The sequence below is a fragment of the Podarcis gaigeae genome (genome assembly GCF_964106915.1).
Source record: "Podarcis gaigeae genome assembly, chromosome: 13".
NCBI classification, from domain to species: Eukaryota; Metazoa; Chordata; class Lepidosauria; order Squamata; family Lacertidae; genus Podarcis; species Podarcis gaigeae.
Genome location: NC_139689.1, coordinates 52,172,948 through 52,191,060, shown reverse-complemented (window position 1 = coordinate 52,191,060; position 18,113 = coordinate 52,172,948). Strand labels below are relative to the sequence as shown.

Sequence of the window (18,113 nt, the reverse complement as noted above, 5' to 3'; positions counted from 1 at the left end):
AGCCAGGAGGGGAGTCTGTCAGAATTGGGCCCACAATACCTAACCCATGGCTCCTGGTGGATGCAGGCCCTGTGTCCGAACCATGGAAGCTGGTGAACAGTGACTTCCCCAAAGGCCTCAGGGATCTGGCAGGCATATAAGGAAGAAAGCCGTCCGTAAGGCGTGCTAGAACCCAGTTACTAAGGTCCTTTGCGTGGACAGGCAGAGTCCCCAGATCTCGAGAGGTCCCCCCCCCCCCCCGTCATGTGGAATAACGACTCAAGACAACGTGCTATGGGATTAAATTGGCCACAACTTTATTAAATTTCAAATGTGGGTAGACCTTGGCTCAGGCATTGGGCGTTCTCCCTCCCCAGTCCCCAGCCGGGGACCTAGGGAGCTTCAGGGTTATCCAGTGTGTGTGTGTGTGGGGGGGGATGGGCCAGCTCTGGAGAACATATGTTCAAGCAGAGATAGCCGCCCCTGTTACGCCGCCACTGCAGGGCGTACGGTCAAAGCCTCCCTTCAGAAAACCCCTTTAACGGGGAACCCTGGTATCGCCGCTGCAAAGAGGAAGATGGACAAAAGGATTCTGCCCAAGGCCTGATACCGCCAAAGTTGTGACATTTTGCTACGGGAAAGGCGAAACCTGCCAATGCAGGGAAATTCCTTTCCGGCCCTTTACGTAGCAGTGCCCGCATACCTGTGAAGAAAAGTTAACCTGCAAAACCTGTGAGGAAAAGTTAACCTGCTAAATTTAAACATTAACTGAGGGTGGGTAGAGTGGAAGAAGCTCTGGAGCCAAGTGAGGATTCCCAGGTAGGATCCTCCCTCTATTGGGTGGGCAGGTAATCCCTCCCCTACCTGGCCTGGTCTCCTTGGCAACGCTTCCCCCAGGCGGGATTGGACAACTGACTGAGGTAGGCGGAGACCTCCAGGTATCCCACCTGAGGGAAGGCAAAGCCAAGCCTATGCTGATGGAGCCGCTCCAGATCCAGGGGCTGCGCGTGTCCATGCAAAGGGCGCCCGCCCTCCCGTTTTATGCGGGGAGCGGTCATTAAAAGTAACGCAAGAACCTTGAGCTTGGCACAGTAGCAGATGGGCAGCCGTTGCAGTAATGTTCTGGCAGGAGTCAGCTTGCCCCCACCAACAGTCTGGCTGCAGCATTTAGCACCACCTGGAACTTCTGGCATCTCAAGCTACAGCCCAGCTTTCCCACTGCAGGAGCACCAAAAAAGTGCAAGGCTTTTTGTTACTTGGCACGCTCAATAACCCCATCTTAACCATCCTCTTAACCATGCCCATTTAACAATACCCCGCCTCCCATGACCCTTATTCAAAGGGGATGATAATACAGCGACTTTGCTGTGTGATTGTATTGTACCAAACATTTGAGAATTTTGTTTATATGCCGATAAAGGTTTTGAGATTGATAATGCAGCGGTTGTTTCTTTCTTGGCAACCTTCTGAGAATACAGCCCAAACTTCTTTTTAATTTTTTAAGTGATAGCTTACACTTGGTGGTTGTGTACCACCACAAAACCTGATGCTGGTACTTTGAACCTGCCCTTATTGCACTCATTTCCATTGCTGTGACGAGAGTGGTTCCATACTTCATGTGGCAGGCATGTTTGATACATGTGCAGCATTGTTTTTGGCAGCACATAGAGTGTAGACAAGCTGCACATCTGGAGGCCCCAGTGAGATGCATATATACCCAGATGGTTAATGGCATGTGTAAATGTATTTATATTGTCCATATGTTTGGGGTTTGCAAACCTGTATAGCAGCAACAGCAGCAGCAGCAGCAGCAAGAGAGAGGTAGGCAAGCGCGGGAAATCGCTGTTCACTCCTTCTCACTCCTTGAATGTTTCTCCAATTGCTACAAATGGTCTACCACTAAAGAATTCTCCATAGGGAAAACCCCACTTTGTAAGCTGAAAAGAAGAAGCAAAAGAGAAGGCATTGCGGTGAGAGACATGAGTTCTGATTTGAGTTTTCACTTGCCTGTTGTGTGCTTGATGTGACTAGTCTTTAAAGATACAGTTGTGTGGAAATTCTTAGCCATATCCTTCAGGGCTCTTTCTGAGCAGACCTTGTAAACTTCTTTGGGAACTACTTTTGCTTGAAAAGTGGCACACACATTTTTAAAGCTAAAAGTGTCATAGGCACTTGCCACCAGATGATGCCCACCCAGTGCTTGATCCAGTCGTTGCCTTCTTAAAAGGCTACATTCTTGGAAAGCTGATGTGAAAATCCCAAAAAACATCTCTTCCTCATAGAGTGAGGTCTACAGTTGGTGAAACCCTGGGTTGAGTACAGAGATATACCCAACCTGCCTAGAACATCAAGAGATGCAGCCTAAGAACTGGTAGCGTCTGCCAGAGTTGACACCAAGGAAATGTGGACACAACAAGATAGATGATAGATAGATGATATAGATAGATAGATAGATAGATAGATAGATAGATAGATAGATAATAGATAGATAGATAGATAGATAGATAGATAGATAGATAGATAGATGATAGATAGATAGATAGATGATGATAGATAGATAGATAGATAGATAGATAGATAGATAGATGATAGATAGATAGATAGATAGATAGATAGATAGATAGATAGATGATAGATAGATAGATAGATAGATAGATAGATGATAGATGATAGATAGATAGATAGATAGATAGATAGATAGATAGATAGATAGATAGATGATAGATAGATAGATAGATGATAGATAGATAGATAGATAGATAGATAGATAGATAGATAGATAGATATAGATAGATGATAGATATAGATAGATAGATAGAGATAGATAGATAGATAGATAGATAGATAGATAGATAGATGATAGATAGATATAGATCACAGCAACAAATGTGCTTCATTTAACTGTTTTGTCTGTTCCGTTTACGAAGAGATGTGATTGTGCAAGCATCATGCGCTATGCTTGCGAGGTCTTGGTAATTCACGACTCATTATTGTTGTCCTGTTATAATTATGTTACATGTTATGTTGATATTAAACATGATCTCATGTTTATAAACATTCCATTTTTAATTTACATGGTATTGTTGATACTGGTAACTTATGTGCAGCTATGTTGTTTTACTAGAGAAGGAAAGGACTGAAGGCATTATTATTATTATTATTATTATTATTATTATTATTATTATTAACTAGTAAATAGTGTAATACTTCTTCCAAGTATGTTATTTGTATGGCTTCTTGGGGTATATATGATTCCTGGTATCACATTGATACAGAATTATTATTATTTCTATAGATGAAGAGCTAAAACAATTTGGAGCCAGGGATTGCGTGACTGTGGCAGGCTCAGTTGCAACTTCAAAAAAAAGTGGTTATGAAACTGATCTTTTGATCTGAGGAATAGAGGTCTGATCCATGGTAGACTTGCAGTGTGTGAATGAGGTACTGCCTCTGCCTTCTTCCCGGCTAAAACAAAATGTCTTTGGCTATAAACCTGACCTTCCGCTTTGGGTCAGTCACGAGTGGAAAATTTCTGAGGGAAAGATTCATAATCTAGTTTACAAAATTCCTATTATTTCCCCATAGCTCCCGAGTATTTTGTATAATTCTCCTCCTGTTTATATCATTCTGGCTAGCATTTTTATACATTGAGTGCTAAACATATGTATAGACAGTGGGGTTCAATTGCAATTAAAATCTGTGTTTGGAAAATTTGGAGCATTATACTAAAAACAAAGCCACCGACTCAAACATCTTCCACACTTCCTATGTGCTTGTGAATGCACATCTGCACACCAGATGATTGACAGACTTTATAGCATTTTATAGTGTTGATTACCTGCTCTGAGGAATGAATATTTGCCTTGATGGAGATTTCCCAAGTGTAACTATGTTAAAAGTATCTCACCCGGGGAGATTGAGCAGCCCTTGGCTAGATGGACTAAGAGATAAGGCAGCATCATACATCATGTAAGACAGTTCAATATTATTTTTTCCATATTGCAAATGGAGTATTGCAACAGAATGGCTTCCCTAAGCCTCAGGGCAAAGGTTGAATATAAAACGGGACTATCCAGATTCATAGTTCAGTTTCCAAACTGCAATACTATAACAGAGTCAGCAATGTGGTATATCCAGAATTTACAATCAGGAGCTATAGAACCAGTCTTCAGAAATGACATTCACATGCAAAATGAGTCTGTTGAGTCCAGGGAGAAGAGGTATCTTGATGGGTGCAAAATAGAATGGCAGGTGTGTTGCATTTGTCCCCCCCCCCCCATAAATGTTATGTTAATGTATTATATGTCTCCCTCTTTTTTCTTCCCTTATGGTACTTGTGTGTTTGAGTGATTATGTGTGTATTGCTGTAAGTTGCTTGGAGACCTTCGGGTGATAAATGTACAATAGGTTTAACAAAAAGAATTGAAGTGGATAAATAATATAAAGGCTGAGTTGAATTGCAAATGAGTAGGATCTTGTTTATTGTTAGCGTTATTGGTGTTGCTATTGTTGTAGTTGTGAAATATGTTGGATATTGCAATAGGTTATGCTTAATTAATTTGCTTAATTAATTATATATTGAGCAGTCTACTTGCTTTAATTGTTCTTTTGTATGATTTGGAGTTGGCCACTGGCTAAGCAGTGAAGTTTTTATTATGTATTTCTTTTTTTTTTATCTTGTATGTTTATGTTGTGAACCACCCTGAGATCTATGGAGGAAGGGTAGTATACAAATTTAATAAGTCATAATGAATAATGATAAAGATTTTGAGATCCAATAATACAACTTGCAATCCTTCTGCACTTAAACTATGTGGCCAGTCCTTTATCTGGATTCAATGGCTAAAGACAGGCGTCGCCAGGTCAGTTCATGTGATGGCTAAATAGATTGTTCTAATGTATTTTTAGCGACAAAGGCCTACTTGAATCTTTCAGCACTGAAAAAACCATTTGGGTCCCAGATCTACTATCCTGAATCAAGCGCTCCGTGTATAAATGCTTCTCATTGCAGGTTTAGCCCTCGCATTTGTGTTTAACACTTGGAACATCTTTATTTCCTGCACATTTAAGTGACTTTCTTGTCTTAGAAATGTTTCTAAGCCACTGTGGGTTACACTGTCAGTTAAGTGTTCATGTATGCAAGTTGTCTGTTCCCATGAGAGTTAAGGGAAACTACCCTGCGTGGAACTGTAATTTGCAAGTGAGGAGTAGCAATGCTTTCAGTATATGTCAAACTATTTTGACATGTTACAGCTATGTGCATATCTCCTTTCAGCATACTGAGCTTCACACACAATTTCCTTTTAGGCAGAAAAAGCTTTTTTTTTTTTTTAATCTGTTTGCATATTTATTAACCTGCTGGTCCCTTTGAAAGCTAGAGGGCAGCACAGCAGAATACTATTTTTCATAATTTTTATTGTGTTGCAGGCATAATTCTATACCCATTCTTACTATTCCTCGGGCTATAGAGCTTTATATATTCTGCTTACAGAAAATCCCGGCAAACACAACTACTGTACTAGCTTAAGCTTTCTTCCATTCTGCAATGAAAAACTTTACTTGAAAGAGAGATTATTTTAATTTGCTGGTTTCCTCTCTTCCTCTAATGCATTATTATCTTGTTTTAAAAGTCCATTACTTGGGTTTTATTATTAGCAGACAAAAATACAGAATTAGGTTCCATTACATGAAGGCTTAACCTTCACGAAGAGCATTTGGAGCGAGCCAGGCGTCATCAATATTTAACAGCTGTTGTTATGAAGCATTTCTTGGGGGAATGTGGGCTCTCTGCTCGCACGCAAGGGCTTAAACAAGAGCCAGGCCACTGTCAGTTGCATGGAAAGATTGACAGTCTGTTCTCATAGCGTGACAGCAAAGCCTTGGTTACTCAGCGCAATTCTTTTATACCAAAGGCATGTTTTCCCCCTGGTGTTTCTGGAAAAAAACAAAACAAAACAAAACACACAGCTCTGTTGGGGAGGAGGGGAAGGAAGCAGAGGGTGGAGTTTTCAATTGCGGAGGTGGCTGAGTGCCCAGCAGTTGCTCACTTCCAGGGAAGATACATTGGCAAGCTCTGATCACGCAACCTGCAAAACGCTTGGAGTTGCTTATTGGAAGATGGTACCACATCGTGGAAATATAAAGCTCAAATGGGAGAGCAAGTTTGGCTTATTTTAAGGGGCAAGTATTCAAAAGAGAGGGACGCGGGTGACGCTATGGGTTAAACCACAGAGCCTAGGGCTTGCCGATCAGAAGGTCGGCGGTTTGAATCCCCGCGACGGGGTGAGCTCCCGTTCCTTGGTTCCTGCTCCTGCCAACCTAGCAGTTCGAAAGCATGTCAAAGTGCAAGTAGATAGATAGGTACCGCTCCGGCGGGAAGGTAAACGGCGTTTCCATGCGCTGCTCTGGTTCGCCAGAAGCGGCTTAGTCATGCTGGTCACATGACCCGGAAGCTGTATGCTGGCTCCCTCGGCCAATAAAGCGAGATGAGTGCCGCAACCCCAGAGTCAGCCACGACTGGACCTAATGGTCAGGGGTCCCTTTACCTTTTCATTCAAAAGTGAAGGTTGTATTTTTCTGATTTCTGTATCTTAAATGTCTGGCTGTGCATCTGAAACACCAAAGAACATTCAAATCTTCTCCCAAGGGGAAAAAGGAGAGGGGGAGACTGTTACATGGGGGAGAAAAAGGCACTGCGTTACTGCTGGCATTGTTGAGCCTGACACTGTCAGACACCACAACCCTTTATGCAGTGGGTGCCTTGGGCGCAACAACTGTCAAAAGAGCCAGCCCCGTGTCTGGCTGAGCAACCAGCCGCAGCCATGGGAGCTGCCACAGAGCTTAGGCTGGAGCCATGGGAGCCATCAAGGAGAAGGACACCCTTCTCAAGAGCACCGTGAGAACTGCAACGAGGGGAACACAAGCCTCATATCCCCATCTGCCTTGTGTCGCCCTGCCAACACAAAGTGCAGGCTGTCTTTTTCTCATTGTGAACCAGGTGTTTGTGGTCCTGCAGGCTATTGAGGACTGATAATTTGGATTAGTTTGTTACTAATTATTAGTTTTAGTTATTAGTATTAGTTATTAGTTTCTTACAATAAAATTTCGGTTGCTCTTGTTGTTTTACACATTGCCACTTCTGTTAAATATGTACCGATTCATCCTTTCCAACAGCTGTTCAGGAGAAGTGTTTGAAAAAGCACGCAGGCCATGAAATAAAGGAAGTTGACATGCTCAAGGAGCCTGCCATACCAGAAGGCGGATTCTTACTAGAGGTGAGTGATAGAAAGTGTTTCTTGAACTTCTGAAACACAGGGCGGCAAATAAGACTGCTAAAGCGCCAACCTCTCATACATTTTTACCAACCCAGTCGCCAACATTTACTTATGTTAGTTATAGCCTGAAAGAAAAAAAACAAATCCAGCTTTTCTAAGATGCATGTAGCTTTCTGTTTGTAGTACAGCGGTGCCTCGCAAGACGAAATTAATTCGTTCCGCAAGTCTTTTCGTCTTGCAAGTTTTTCGTCTTGCGAAGCACGGTTTCCCATAGGAATGCATTAAAAATCAATTAATGCGTTCCTATGGAAACCGCCTTCAGACCAGGTGCGGGGACAGTCTGTCCCCCAACCTCTTCTGAAGGTGGGCGGGGGGCAAAAGTCTTTGCTCCCCCCCCCCCGCCTGCCTTCAAAAGCCATCCGGGATAGCGGGAAGCGCTTCCCTGCTATCCCGGACTGCTTGCAAAATGCTGGCGGTGGGGAGCAAAGCCTTTCGGCCCCCGCAGGCCTTCCTGGACCTCTCCCCGGAGATTTCCCCGGAGATTTCCCTATGGGCTTTCTTCTTGCGAAGCAAGCCCATAGGGAAATTCGTTTTGCGAAGCGCCTCCAAAACGGAAAACCCTTTCGTCTAGCGGGTTTTTCGTCTTGTGAGGCGTTCGTCTTGCGGGGCACCACTGTAGATTCCTACCCATCACAGGAAAACAGGTAAGTGACTGGCATGTAGGTCATCTTGCAGTTTTTGTGGCTTCAGCTGGGGCTGCCATCTGGTGGAGCTGACTGCCAGGGTGAATGGTCAGTGCACAAGTACAGGTTACTCTGCCAGTAAAGAGTGGTACAAAAGAGAACCGTTAACAAGCCCTTAGTGAAGAACCATAAGCCCGAAAAGGAACAGAGCGACTCATGACTAAGTCGGTCATTGGGAGCAAAATGAAATACTTGCAGCTGGTCCTGGGAAGGGTCTGTGAGACCACACTATATAAGCCTTCAGAAGAGGTGCGGTAGCTGCTGGCTCAGTCCCTTTTCTCCTCACTTTAAAATGGATCCAACACACAGAGCTGTGTGCCCTAGTACAAATGGAAGGCCATTTCTCTAGCCTGTCTGCCTTCCCCATCTCTATGTTTACAAGCCCACATCCTTGTGAAAGAAATAACAGGGATGTGTGTTCTGTTTCCAAATTCTGAAAATAGCCATTTGGAAAATAGGCCCACCCTAATGGGCAGAAAAAGGGCAATGTGCTCATAAATGAAGCTGTTCCAGATAAACTAAAAGTTCAGGGTCTAAAAATGTAGTACCATGTTGCGTGACTTGAAAATATGTCAAGGCAAGGCATGTTTCAAGGCTTTGATGGCTTATGCTTTGGTAGCTATAGCAACTTCCTTGCTGGAGATTGCAATACAGTCCACTCTTATTTACTTCAAGTAACAATAGTAAGAGAAATAAATGTGGCTATGGAGTTCACTTAAAAAAACAAAAAACCTTTTACTAACTGTGACCTTGACCAATACGTCTTTGAAGTAGTTCTTGGCAGACTTTCAGATAAAGCATTGGAAGAAAATACACTATTATAAAAGCTGTTGCCAAGAGAGGTTAGGGCTACCTCACAATATTTGTCTGCATTAATGTTTCTAAAACACGCTTCTTGCAAGAAAATGATAACTTTAATCTGACAAATACTTTGAACATTAAACTTACTGTGAACTGTTATGGGCTAATCGTTAAGTAGCACTTTGTGACCATGTAATTAGATCTACACATTGAGCAAAGAAAACAGTGTACATTTTCAAGCTGTGTACTTTTTTTTTCTCGGGTGGGGGAGAGAGAAAAAATTATTCTGTTCCTTCTGCAAAATTTGAGAGTTAAAAAAATCCCATTCTATTTTATCATCAACAAATGTTTACAGTGCATATTTGTTTCAAGTGCTTATCCTAGAATAGAAATTTTGCCTGTACAGTAATTGAATCCATGTGGATATACAACATGCTGTCATTTATTCTCATAGACTAAAGAGTAGCATTGTTTATTTGCAAGTCTCCTTGGTACTATAAACATCATTTTTTTAAAAGGATTCTAAAAACATTCTAGAAGCCAGCTAGGCTGTTTTATTAACAAAACAAATATAGGATTCATAGCACATTGATAAGAGTTTTGATCATACAGTATTTGTTTTTCCCCTTAAAAATTAGCAGCCGGATTATCAGGTCCCAATCTGGGAAATGGAAAGGGCCAGAGTTGACTATATCAGAGTTTGGCTGTGTTACCTATTATTTTTTCAGACCGTTGAATGTATGGGGCAAGTTACAGAGCAACGTAAGATTCTAAAATACCAGTTCCAGGGAGCTTGCATGCGTAGGGCTGGTTCACACTTGACCCATGCCTAGGAAACATGCGTCTGACTGGTTTTCCACATGCCACGTTCTTTCTAGGCACAGATCCCCATATTTTTTTTTGTGCCAAATTGCAGCAAATGTCAATCTAGAGAAAAACTAGTAAACAGTGGGTTTTCCCAATGGGGAAAGTGGAAGTGTGGGTGAACTCTTAGTGTTGATCTGCATTCTAGAAGAAAATCCCAAGGAACCACTGCACATAGTATTTCCTATAAGAGGTTAGAGGAGAAAGACAGTACAAGTTGAATGCAAAAGGAACAGTCTTTGTGGAGGCTGAAGGCAGGGGCTTCTCTGCAGGGTAAACATTGCAGACTCTGGAAAGCAAGGATCAAGAGGGAAGTAGCTCAGTGCAGAACAAGAAGCTTCTTGATGGCTCTGGCAGCTTCTTGCCTCTTGCCACAGAATATTGTATGCCATTGATTAGGAAATGTCATCCAGGATCTCCAAAGCCTGAGGAAACATAGAGGCACAAGCATTATCACTGAAATGCTCCCAGTCCAGAGGGTTTGGATCATACAGCTTGTTGTACCGTACCACACAATGATTTATAACTAATTTTTTCAAAGAAAGCCCATAGGGCATCCTGCTGAACTAATTTAGATATATATTTTTAAAACCGCATGAAGACATCTTCTCTGTAAAGATCACATTTCATCATCCTTGTCTCCTTTGAGGGGAAGGCTGTGATGATGATGATGATGATGATGATAGTAATAATCAGTGCTTTTTTCTTTAAAAAAATGTTTAGGGGTACTCTCATTTTGACTGAAGAAAATCACCATTTTATAGTTCAAATTGAGAAAAATAAATACAGTAAATGGACAAAAGTACAAAGATTTACAAAATGTTTAGGGGTATGCATACCCCTGCTTTCCCCTGGAAAAAAGCACTGGTAATAATATTACGCCCCCCCCCCCAAATCCTTATTATTTACCATGTGTGTATATTCACTATTTGGCAGCTTAAGAAAAAACATGACACCTGTAATGAATAAGTAAAATATATTTCTGGCCATTTTGTTTCATCATTTCTTCCTTTGCTTTTCTTCTTCCATAGTCACTGAGTGGTTTTGTTCTGGTGGTGAGTGCTGATGGAATGATATTCTATGCATCACCAACAATTGTGGATTATCTAGGATTTCACCAGGTAAGGGGATTAAATTAAATATGTGGAGTCTTACATATTTTGCTGTATTTGTATTCAGTCTTCCATTCTGCTGCATTTTTTGGGTCAAAAACTCTAAAAATCATACCAGTACTTCATATCCCTTTATAAACATACACCAAGAAGAATCCGTATACAGTCTCAAAATGGTATTGTGTGTTAAAGGAACTCTGATTATAGTATGTCCACCCAAATAGCATTCAGTTGCCCACAGTCTTGGGCTCACTTACACACAAATTGTTGTCCTTTGGGCTGAAAACCTCCCCTCGTTGCCCCTTGTTCCAGGCCATAATAGCAATTTAAATGCCGTAGGTTGGAGTGAAATGGAGGGACTGATTATTTCCTATGAGAAAAGGTATTAGCTTTCCAAAAAGAAACAAACCCCAAAACTTATTTGTGCTATATTTTTAAAAAATGCGAGTGATCAGATGCCAAAGACAGTATGAATGTAATCAAATATTACTATTTTAGACTGATGTAATGCATCAAAATATATATGATTACGTTCATGTGGATGACCGGCAGGATTTCTGCAAACAACTACACTGGGCCATGAATCCGCCACAACTCATTTCTGGACAACATATGCCAACGGAGTCAGGTATGTTTGGTTAACAGTCTGTCAATACAGGTAGATACCTGCAAGATAATGGTGTGGAGGAAAGGAGGAAGAAATGGGGCAGAGGTGGGGAGATCTTTCCTTATCTCATTTACCCACCCACTTGCCATTGGTCACACTCTCTGCTTTCATTTTGCTTTGCTCCACCCCCCACCCCCATCATTTGCTCTATGCACTGCTACTCTTCCCTGCCATCTCAATCTCTGATTCCACCTTACAGACAGCCCCGCCCCCAAGAATCCTGGGAACTGTAGTTTAAGTGCACCGGGAATTGTAGTTCTAAGAGGGGTAAACTAGTTCCCAAAGTTCTTTAAATGATTGTGGTGTGGATGTGAGTTCTCACTCTCTTTTTTCCCTCACTCTCTCTCACGGACGCACCCTTCCTCAGATGCGTGCCTGTTTTATCTGTTGTCATTGTTGGAATTGTAACTTTCATTCCACAATTTTTAGGAGAAGAATTCATCCTTAATGAAATGTTTAAAGCACAGGAGGGTAGCAGTACGCCATCAGACTTTTCATCCTTTTTAACTCGGTGCTTCACTTGTCGAATTCGCTGTCTTTTAGACAGTACTTCTGGCTTCCGTGTAAGTAAATCTTAGGTGTTATTAGTTCATTTCAAAATAATGACGTGTGTGAAATGTGGAAATCTTGAAACAGAGCATTCTTTATAAAGGCATCCCCCCCCCTTATGCATGTTCTACTCGTTCGCAACTACGTTTACATGCACTGCCAGGAAATAAGTAAATAATCCAATTCATTCCTGGAAATGTCCTCATGGCTCGCAAGCAGACCCTCCCTGGAGCCTGAAGAGCATGGATGAAGCCCTGAAGCGACTGGAGGCGCAACAGGGCTTTGTTTACACTGTTCAGCCTCCTTGGCTAACAACTTTCCTGCGCGTCCTCCTGCCGGATCCAGAGCTTCAATCCTAGTTGTGGATATTTTGGGATACATAATTTTTGATCTGGATTGGAGAGAGCGGCAGATGGGATGTTTAGGCGGTTCTCCCCACTTTACACAATTTTCACTTATGCCCACGGGGGGCCTGGAACATAACCCCCATGTAAGTTTCAATTATTTTCCTAAAGTATTGCTGCTGCGACATTGCAGTAAAGGGGTGCAATATTGCAATAATCACTCAAACACACAATGCCTACATTTCAGGAGGGAACTATATGACAGGTGAGAAATGGGAGAGTTAAAGATTGCTTCCCTCCCCTTTCTGCTGCTGGAAGTTTTCCATCATTGGAACAGGGTCACTGGATACAACCATTCACAGCTGATGGTGTGCATGAGGTTCTCTTGCACAAAAATGGCTTTTCTGGTTCCACACAGAAAGCTGCCTTCTACTGTCCACAGTGGGGGGCAGTTTCTGTGCAGGGTTTCAGACAAGGGTCTCCTAGCATTAGCTGGTGACGCCAGGGATGGAGCTCGGAAACATATGATGGCAACTCACATCTTCTGCCAGCGAGCCATGGCGCTTCTGCAGGTTTTTGGACAGTATGCAATTTTTCTGAGAACCAAAGTAGTGGAAGCTGTTTCTGTACAGCTGGATCTCAGAATGACTCTTAAGGAGGAGCCAGTGGGTCAGAGTTCTTACTTTTTAAAGCACATTTCCACTCTCATACTTTCATGTGGCTCAGGATGGAATACGTGGAGTTTTTCACATCCCAGCTCATAGAATCGTAGAGTTGCTTCCTTCCTTGTGAGCTGGGCAAATGACAGGAGACCAGCCCAGAGAAACCTTGCGACTTCACAGCAATGGATCCAAACTACAAGAAAGAAGATTCCACCTAAACATTAGGAAGAACTTCCTGACAGTAAGAGCTGTTCGACAGTGGAATTTGCTGCCAAGGAGTGTGGTGGAGTCTCCTTCTTTGGAGGTCTTTAAGCAGAGGCTTGACAACCATATGTCAGGAGTGCTCTGATGGTGTTTCCTGCTTGGCAGGGGGTTGGACTCGATGGCCCTTGTGGTCTCTTCCAACTCTATGATTCTATGATTCTAAACAGTTATTGAAGCCCAAGTCAACCCAAAGTCTTACACTCCATCTGATACACCTCAATGGATCGTGATATGATTCCTTGCCACATCAGAGTTGTCTCCACTGTGTTATCCATGTGGATCTTCTCAAGATAGTGGTAGGGATTCTAGCTACATCCAAGTGACTATGGCAACGTATGACTCTACCCAATGATAGGAACCAAGCAAGCAGAGTAAGAACATTACAATTTGATGAGGTTTACACATTTCAAATGGTTTTTTGTGGAACAATGCTTGCCAACTTTCTCCCGTGTTTCTCCTGTTTTCCAGGCGATGCACTTTCAAGGCAAACTGAAATTTCTCTTTGGGCAGAAAAAGAAGTCATCCTCAGGAGCAATATTACACCCTCAGCTGTCCTTATTCTGCATAGTGGTGCCACTTCTGCTTCCTTCTGTGACTGACATGAAGCTAAAAAGCCTTTTTGTGAAGTCAAAATGCAGATCTGATCAAGCAGCCACAACAGATGCAAAGCAAGTACAAATGCATCTTGAGACTTCTTATTAGTATTTGCCATAGCCCCCAGACCCCAAGTTCTCAAAGTGCCTGAGCAATAGAAGCTCAGAGCAGGGGGTGGATCCACTCCACAGCCTGGTGGGGGCAAAGAGAAAGGCAGGTAACAGTTGGTGACGTCAAGGCTAAAAATGGGCAAAGCACTGTAAAGCTACAGTCCTGTGTATGCACACATAAGAATAAGGTTCTTTTTTGTCATTGTTTCAGATATATTGAATTTTCTCCTCTGTCTGTGCTTAGTGCTACCACTCAAATCACTCATGATCTGGCAAATGCTGCACTGACAACCTGCCAGTAAATAACGTCAATACAATACCTGTCAAACGTGTAGCATCTTACATTCCATCAATACTTTTTGTCCTGTAATGGGATAAAGGGACATGCACAAACATATAATTGCACTACAGTACTTGAAACGTATTCTGTAGCAGTCTAAGAATGATTAATCCAGTCATATGACTTCTGCTACGAACCCAAGTAAGATAGTGGATGTATTGATGTGCAAATTCTTTCAATGTGGAATTCAGAAGTTGCTTTGAAGTGCTTTTTTGTGGCATTTACTATGACAGTGGCATGCATGCATATCCATAGTGTAATTTATAAAAACGTTTTGGTTTTATTCAATCTTTGCAGCTCAAAGGCTATTTCTGAACAGTATATGGCTGATCTTCATAGAAGGAATGCTTTCCAAGAAGGTATCATTTTCACCAGTGGTTTTTAAAATCATTATTCTGCATTTATCCATGTAATAACTTTATGTGGTGTTTGCTTGAATTTTTCTTTCAAGGTAAAACTTCCCCATTTTCCTTTGCAGTTGCTATTGTGGCTCAGGTTGCTGATATATAAATGGATTGCAGCAGCTATCCTCTTGAAACGTTTGCCATTCTTTAGCAGTTCGAAAGCACGTCAAGTTCAAGTAGATAAATAGGTACCGCTCTGGCGGAAATGGCGTTTCCGTGCACTGCTCTGGTTCACCAGAAGCGGCTTAGTCATGCTGGCCACATGACCCAGAAGCTGTTTGCAGACAAACACCAGCTCCCTGGGCCTATAGAGCGAGATGAGCGTGCAACCCCAGAGTCATCTGCGACTGGACTTAATGGTCAGGGGTACCTTTACCTTTTTAATCCATTAATGCAAGCGGAGACCCTTGAGATTTCACACAAATGTTGTTATGGGTTCCATCACCCCCCCCCCCAAGAACTGGAGGGCTGCATTTAGCAGTTCACTGGAGAAAGAGGTTGGGGGTGACCAAGTTCCCTCCCCATCTCTAGTCGCAGATTATGCTTTGTCAGCCTGCCAGGCTTCCTCATTCAAGTTTTTTTGCTTTATTGACTGGTCTGCAGTGTTGGGCTTTACTGGTTATGGTTTTTTTTTTGCCATTTTAAATTAAAATGTCCCAGAGATATAACAGTAACGTACCCCCAAAATAACTGCCCTACCTCCCCTGTGAAATTAAAGACCGCCTTTGCACTAGCTAGCTAGAGGTTTGTGTACAGATTTCACACATTTAGGTGTTGCTATCTAGTTATTCCGGCTGGCTGAACAAGCATATGTAGTGCCGAAACAGTGCGATTGAAAGGGGTTTAAATCGAAGCAGTGTGCTTTCATTCAATGGTTCTCCCGTATTAGGCAATGACAAACTTAGACTTGTTTTCTCTATCCTGAATGAGTGTTCATTGAATAGATAGATTGCGTACTTATCAGATGCTAATGCATTTATGAAGTAGCATACTTAAAATATTTTCCACCAAAAACACTGTCCTTCAAAAAATTTTTTAAATTGCATATTTATTAAAGTTTTCAAACGTGATACAATAAAGAACAAAAAGAAAAAACAACAAAAATAGAAAAATACAAAAATAAAAACAACTAAAAACACATAGAATTTCCATTTACTTATTTTCTTTTAACTTATTTTCCAGACCTCCTCATACCTCCCTTTCTTATATTCCAATTCAAATTGTTAGTTCAGCAAATCCTCACCATTAATTTTTACTTATTTCTAAACCTTATTTTTCATATCTCTTAAGCATTACAGCTGGAAACCACTTAATTTCTGTCCAACATCATTCTAACAAATTTTATAGGAAAGAATAATAGAGAAAATGGAATTTCTCTGAAGAGGCTGCAAGCAAACGAAGACCATTGGGTTTGGATACAGGCCAGTACTCAAGTTCAATACCGAAATGGTTCTTCAGAATATGCCATTGCTCTACAGCAAGCTCCCAAGTAAGTATGCTTAAAACATAAGCATTTCAAAATATAAATATATTGTGTGAGAAATAAGCTAAGAAGAAAGATTGCTTTTTTGTCGTTCTGACTGGTGTAGAAAGTGCAACATTCAGCTAAAGACTCACGGCCAAAGAAATGAATGGAATTAAGGCCACCCAAGTAGCAGTTGCTCATGAGCATGGATGTTTCTGGAGTCAGATGATAATAATTTATTAATAATAATTGATTATTTATACCCCGCCCATCTGGCCGGGTTTCCCCAGCCACTGAGTGGGTAACGGGAGCTAGCTGCTGGTGGGACAGTGACAGTGGCGTAGCGTGGGTTGTCAGCACCCGGGGCAAGGCAAGTAATTTGCGCCCCTAACCCCTAACCTGCCGCCGCTGCCAGCTTCTTCTTGCTGCTGCCTGGCTGGTCGGGTGTGGTTCTCTCCCGCGCTCAGCACTGCGCTGGGCGGCTGCTGCACTGTCCCTCCCCCAAATAGTCCCTCCCTCGCTCTCTCTCCGCTCCGCACCGCAACGCACGCCTGGCACCCTCCCCCTCCACAGTGGGCGGCGACCCGGCAGCTCGGATCGGATTCACACAGCCAGCGCTGCAGTGAGAGAGAGTGAGTGAGCCAGGTAGGGGCAGAGAGCTGCGAGTGTGAGCGCGCGCCCCCCCCCAATGTTGCGCCCGGTGCGGCTGGCCCCCCAGTGAGTCTGGGCGTGGACCCCTGTGACATTGCAGCATGGGACTCTGCTTCAAGGGAGTTCTTTAGACCACAATGCTATCCACTCCTGTTGCCTCCTAGCTCCTTTCTGGTCCCGGTGCCCATCCATCACAGATCTTCTGTGCCCTATCACCTCTTTCCAGGTGACACCCCCTCCTCATGTGGCTCATGAAGTCTGCAGTTCCCATAAGCTCTGACATGCTGTACTTTATACACTAATTTGAAAATACTGTTGCTTACGAGGATAACCTGTAGCATCTCACTAAAAACATCTGGTGCGGCTTCTACTTGCCTAAACATCTGCTGATTTTTGTTGGATCCACCTTTTGAATTTTTAAACAATTCAGACACATGGAGGTGAGAGTTGAAGTCAGACCAATATTGCTTTGGTTGGCATGTTTCTAAACACAGTTTAGAATTTTATTCTCACTACCAAGGCCTCCCTCTACTGGTCAATAATGTCAATATTTGTAATCACATCCTTTCTGAGCTGCTTGTGGGCAGACGTCTCAGTGGCCATGAGCAAAGCTCTTACTTGTGCAAGTATTCCATACAGTTGGAAGCATGTTTAAAAGGTGCTTACCTCCATGTACTAGAAGACACTAGATTTTGTGAATGTTTTTGATTCAATTATTACTTTTGATTTTTTTGGAAGCTATGTACACCCTTTCTCCCATGCTGGAGTTCACACCCAGATAGATAAAGAGATACATGAGCACTCATACAAACTGCTTGTTAGCTGTTTCCCCTCATAACAAGGCTAGCTCACCTCATTTGTTACATACAAATATTGTTGCTGGATCAAGAGTTTAGTTACCAAGGGCAACCAGAGATTTTGGTCATACACAATGAGGCTTAAAAAACCTTTTTTTTTTACATACTGCAAGCCCATAACTGGGGACGCGGGTGGCGCTGTGGGTTAAACCACAGAGCCTAGGGCTTGCCAATCAGAAGGTTGGCGGTTTGAATCCCTGCGACAGGGTGAGCTCCCGCTGCTCGGTCCCTGCTCCTGCCAACCTAGCAATTCGAAAGCACATCAAAGTGCAAGTAGATAAATAGGTACTGCTCTAGCAGGAAGGTAAACGGCGTTTCCGTGTGCTGCTCTGGTTCGCCAGAAGCGGCTTAGTCATGCTGGCCACATGACCCGGAAGTTGTACGCCGGCTCCCTCATCCAATAAAGTGAGATGAGCACCACAACCCCAGAGTC

General features: G+C 42.7%; 1 protein-coding gene and 1 long non-coding RNA gene across 2 annotated transcripts in view; both read left to right on the top strand.

Annotated features, from left to right (window-relative positions):
• LOC310830356 overlaps positions 1-18,113 on the top strand; it is a 108,883-nt gene that overhangs the window by 85,894 nt on the left and 4,876 nt on the right. The window lies entirely within an intron of this gene.
• AHRR (aryl hydrocarbon receptor repressor) overlaps positions 1-18,113 on the top strand; it is a 47,420-nt gene that overhangs the window by 24,431 nt on the left and 4,876 nt on the right. The window contains exons 4-10 of the mRNA XM_083709367.1: positions 7,153-7,253; positions 10,693-10,782; positions 11,272-11,401; positions 11,870-12,003; positions 13,728-13,927; positions 14,601-14,662; positions 16,055-16,196. Coding sequence (XP_083565493.1) covers positions 7,153-7,253; positions 10,693-10,782; positions 11,272-11,401; positions 11,870-12,003; positions 13,728-13,927; positions 14,601-14,662; positions 16,055-16,196 — 859 coding nt within the window. The remainder of the gene's footprint in view (positions 1-7,152; positions 7,254-10,692; positions 10,783-11,271; positions 11,402-11,869; positions 12,004-13,727; positions 13,928-14,600; positions 14,663-16,054; positions 16,197-18,113) is intronic.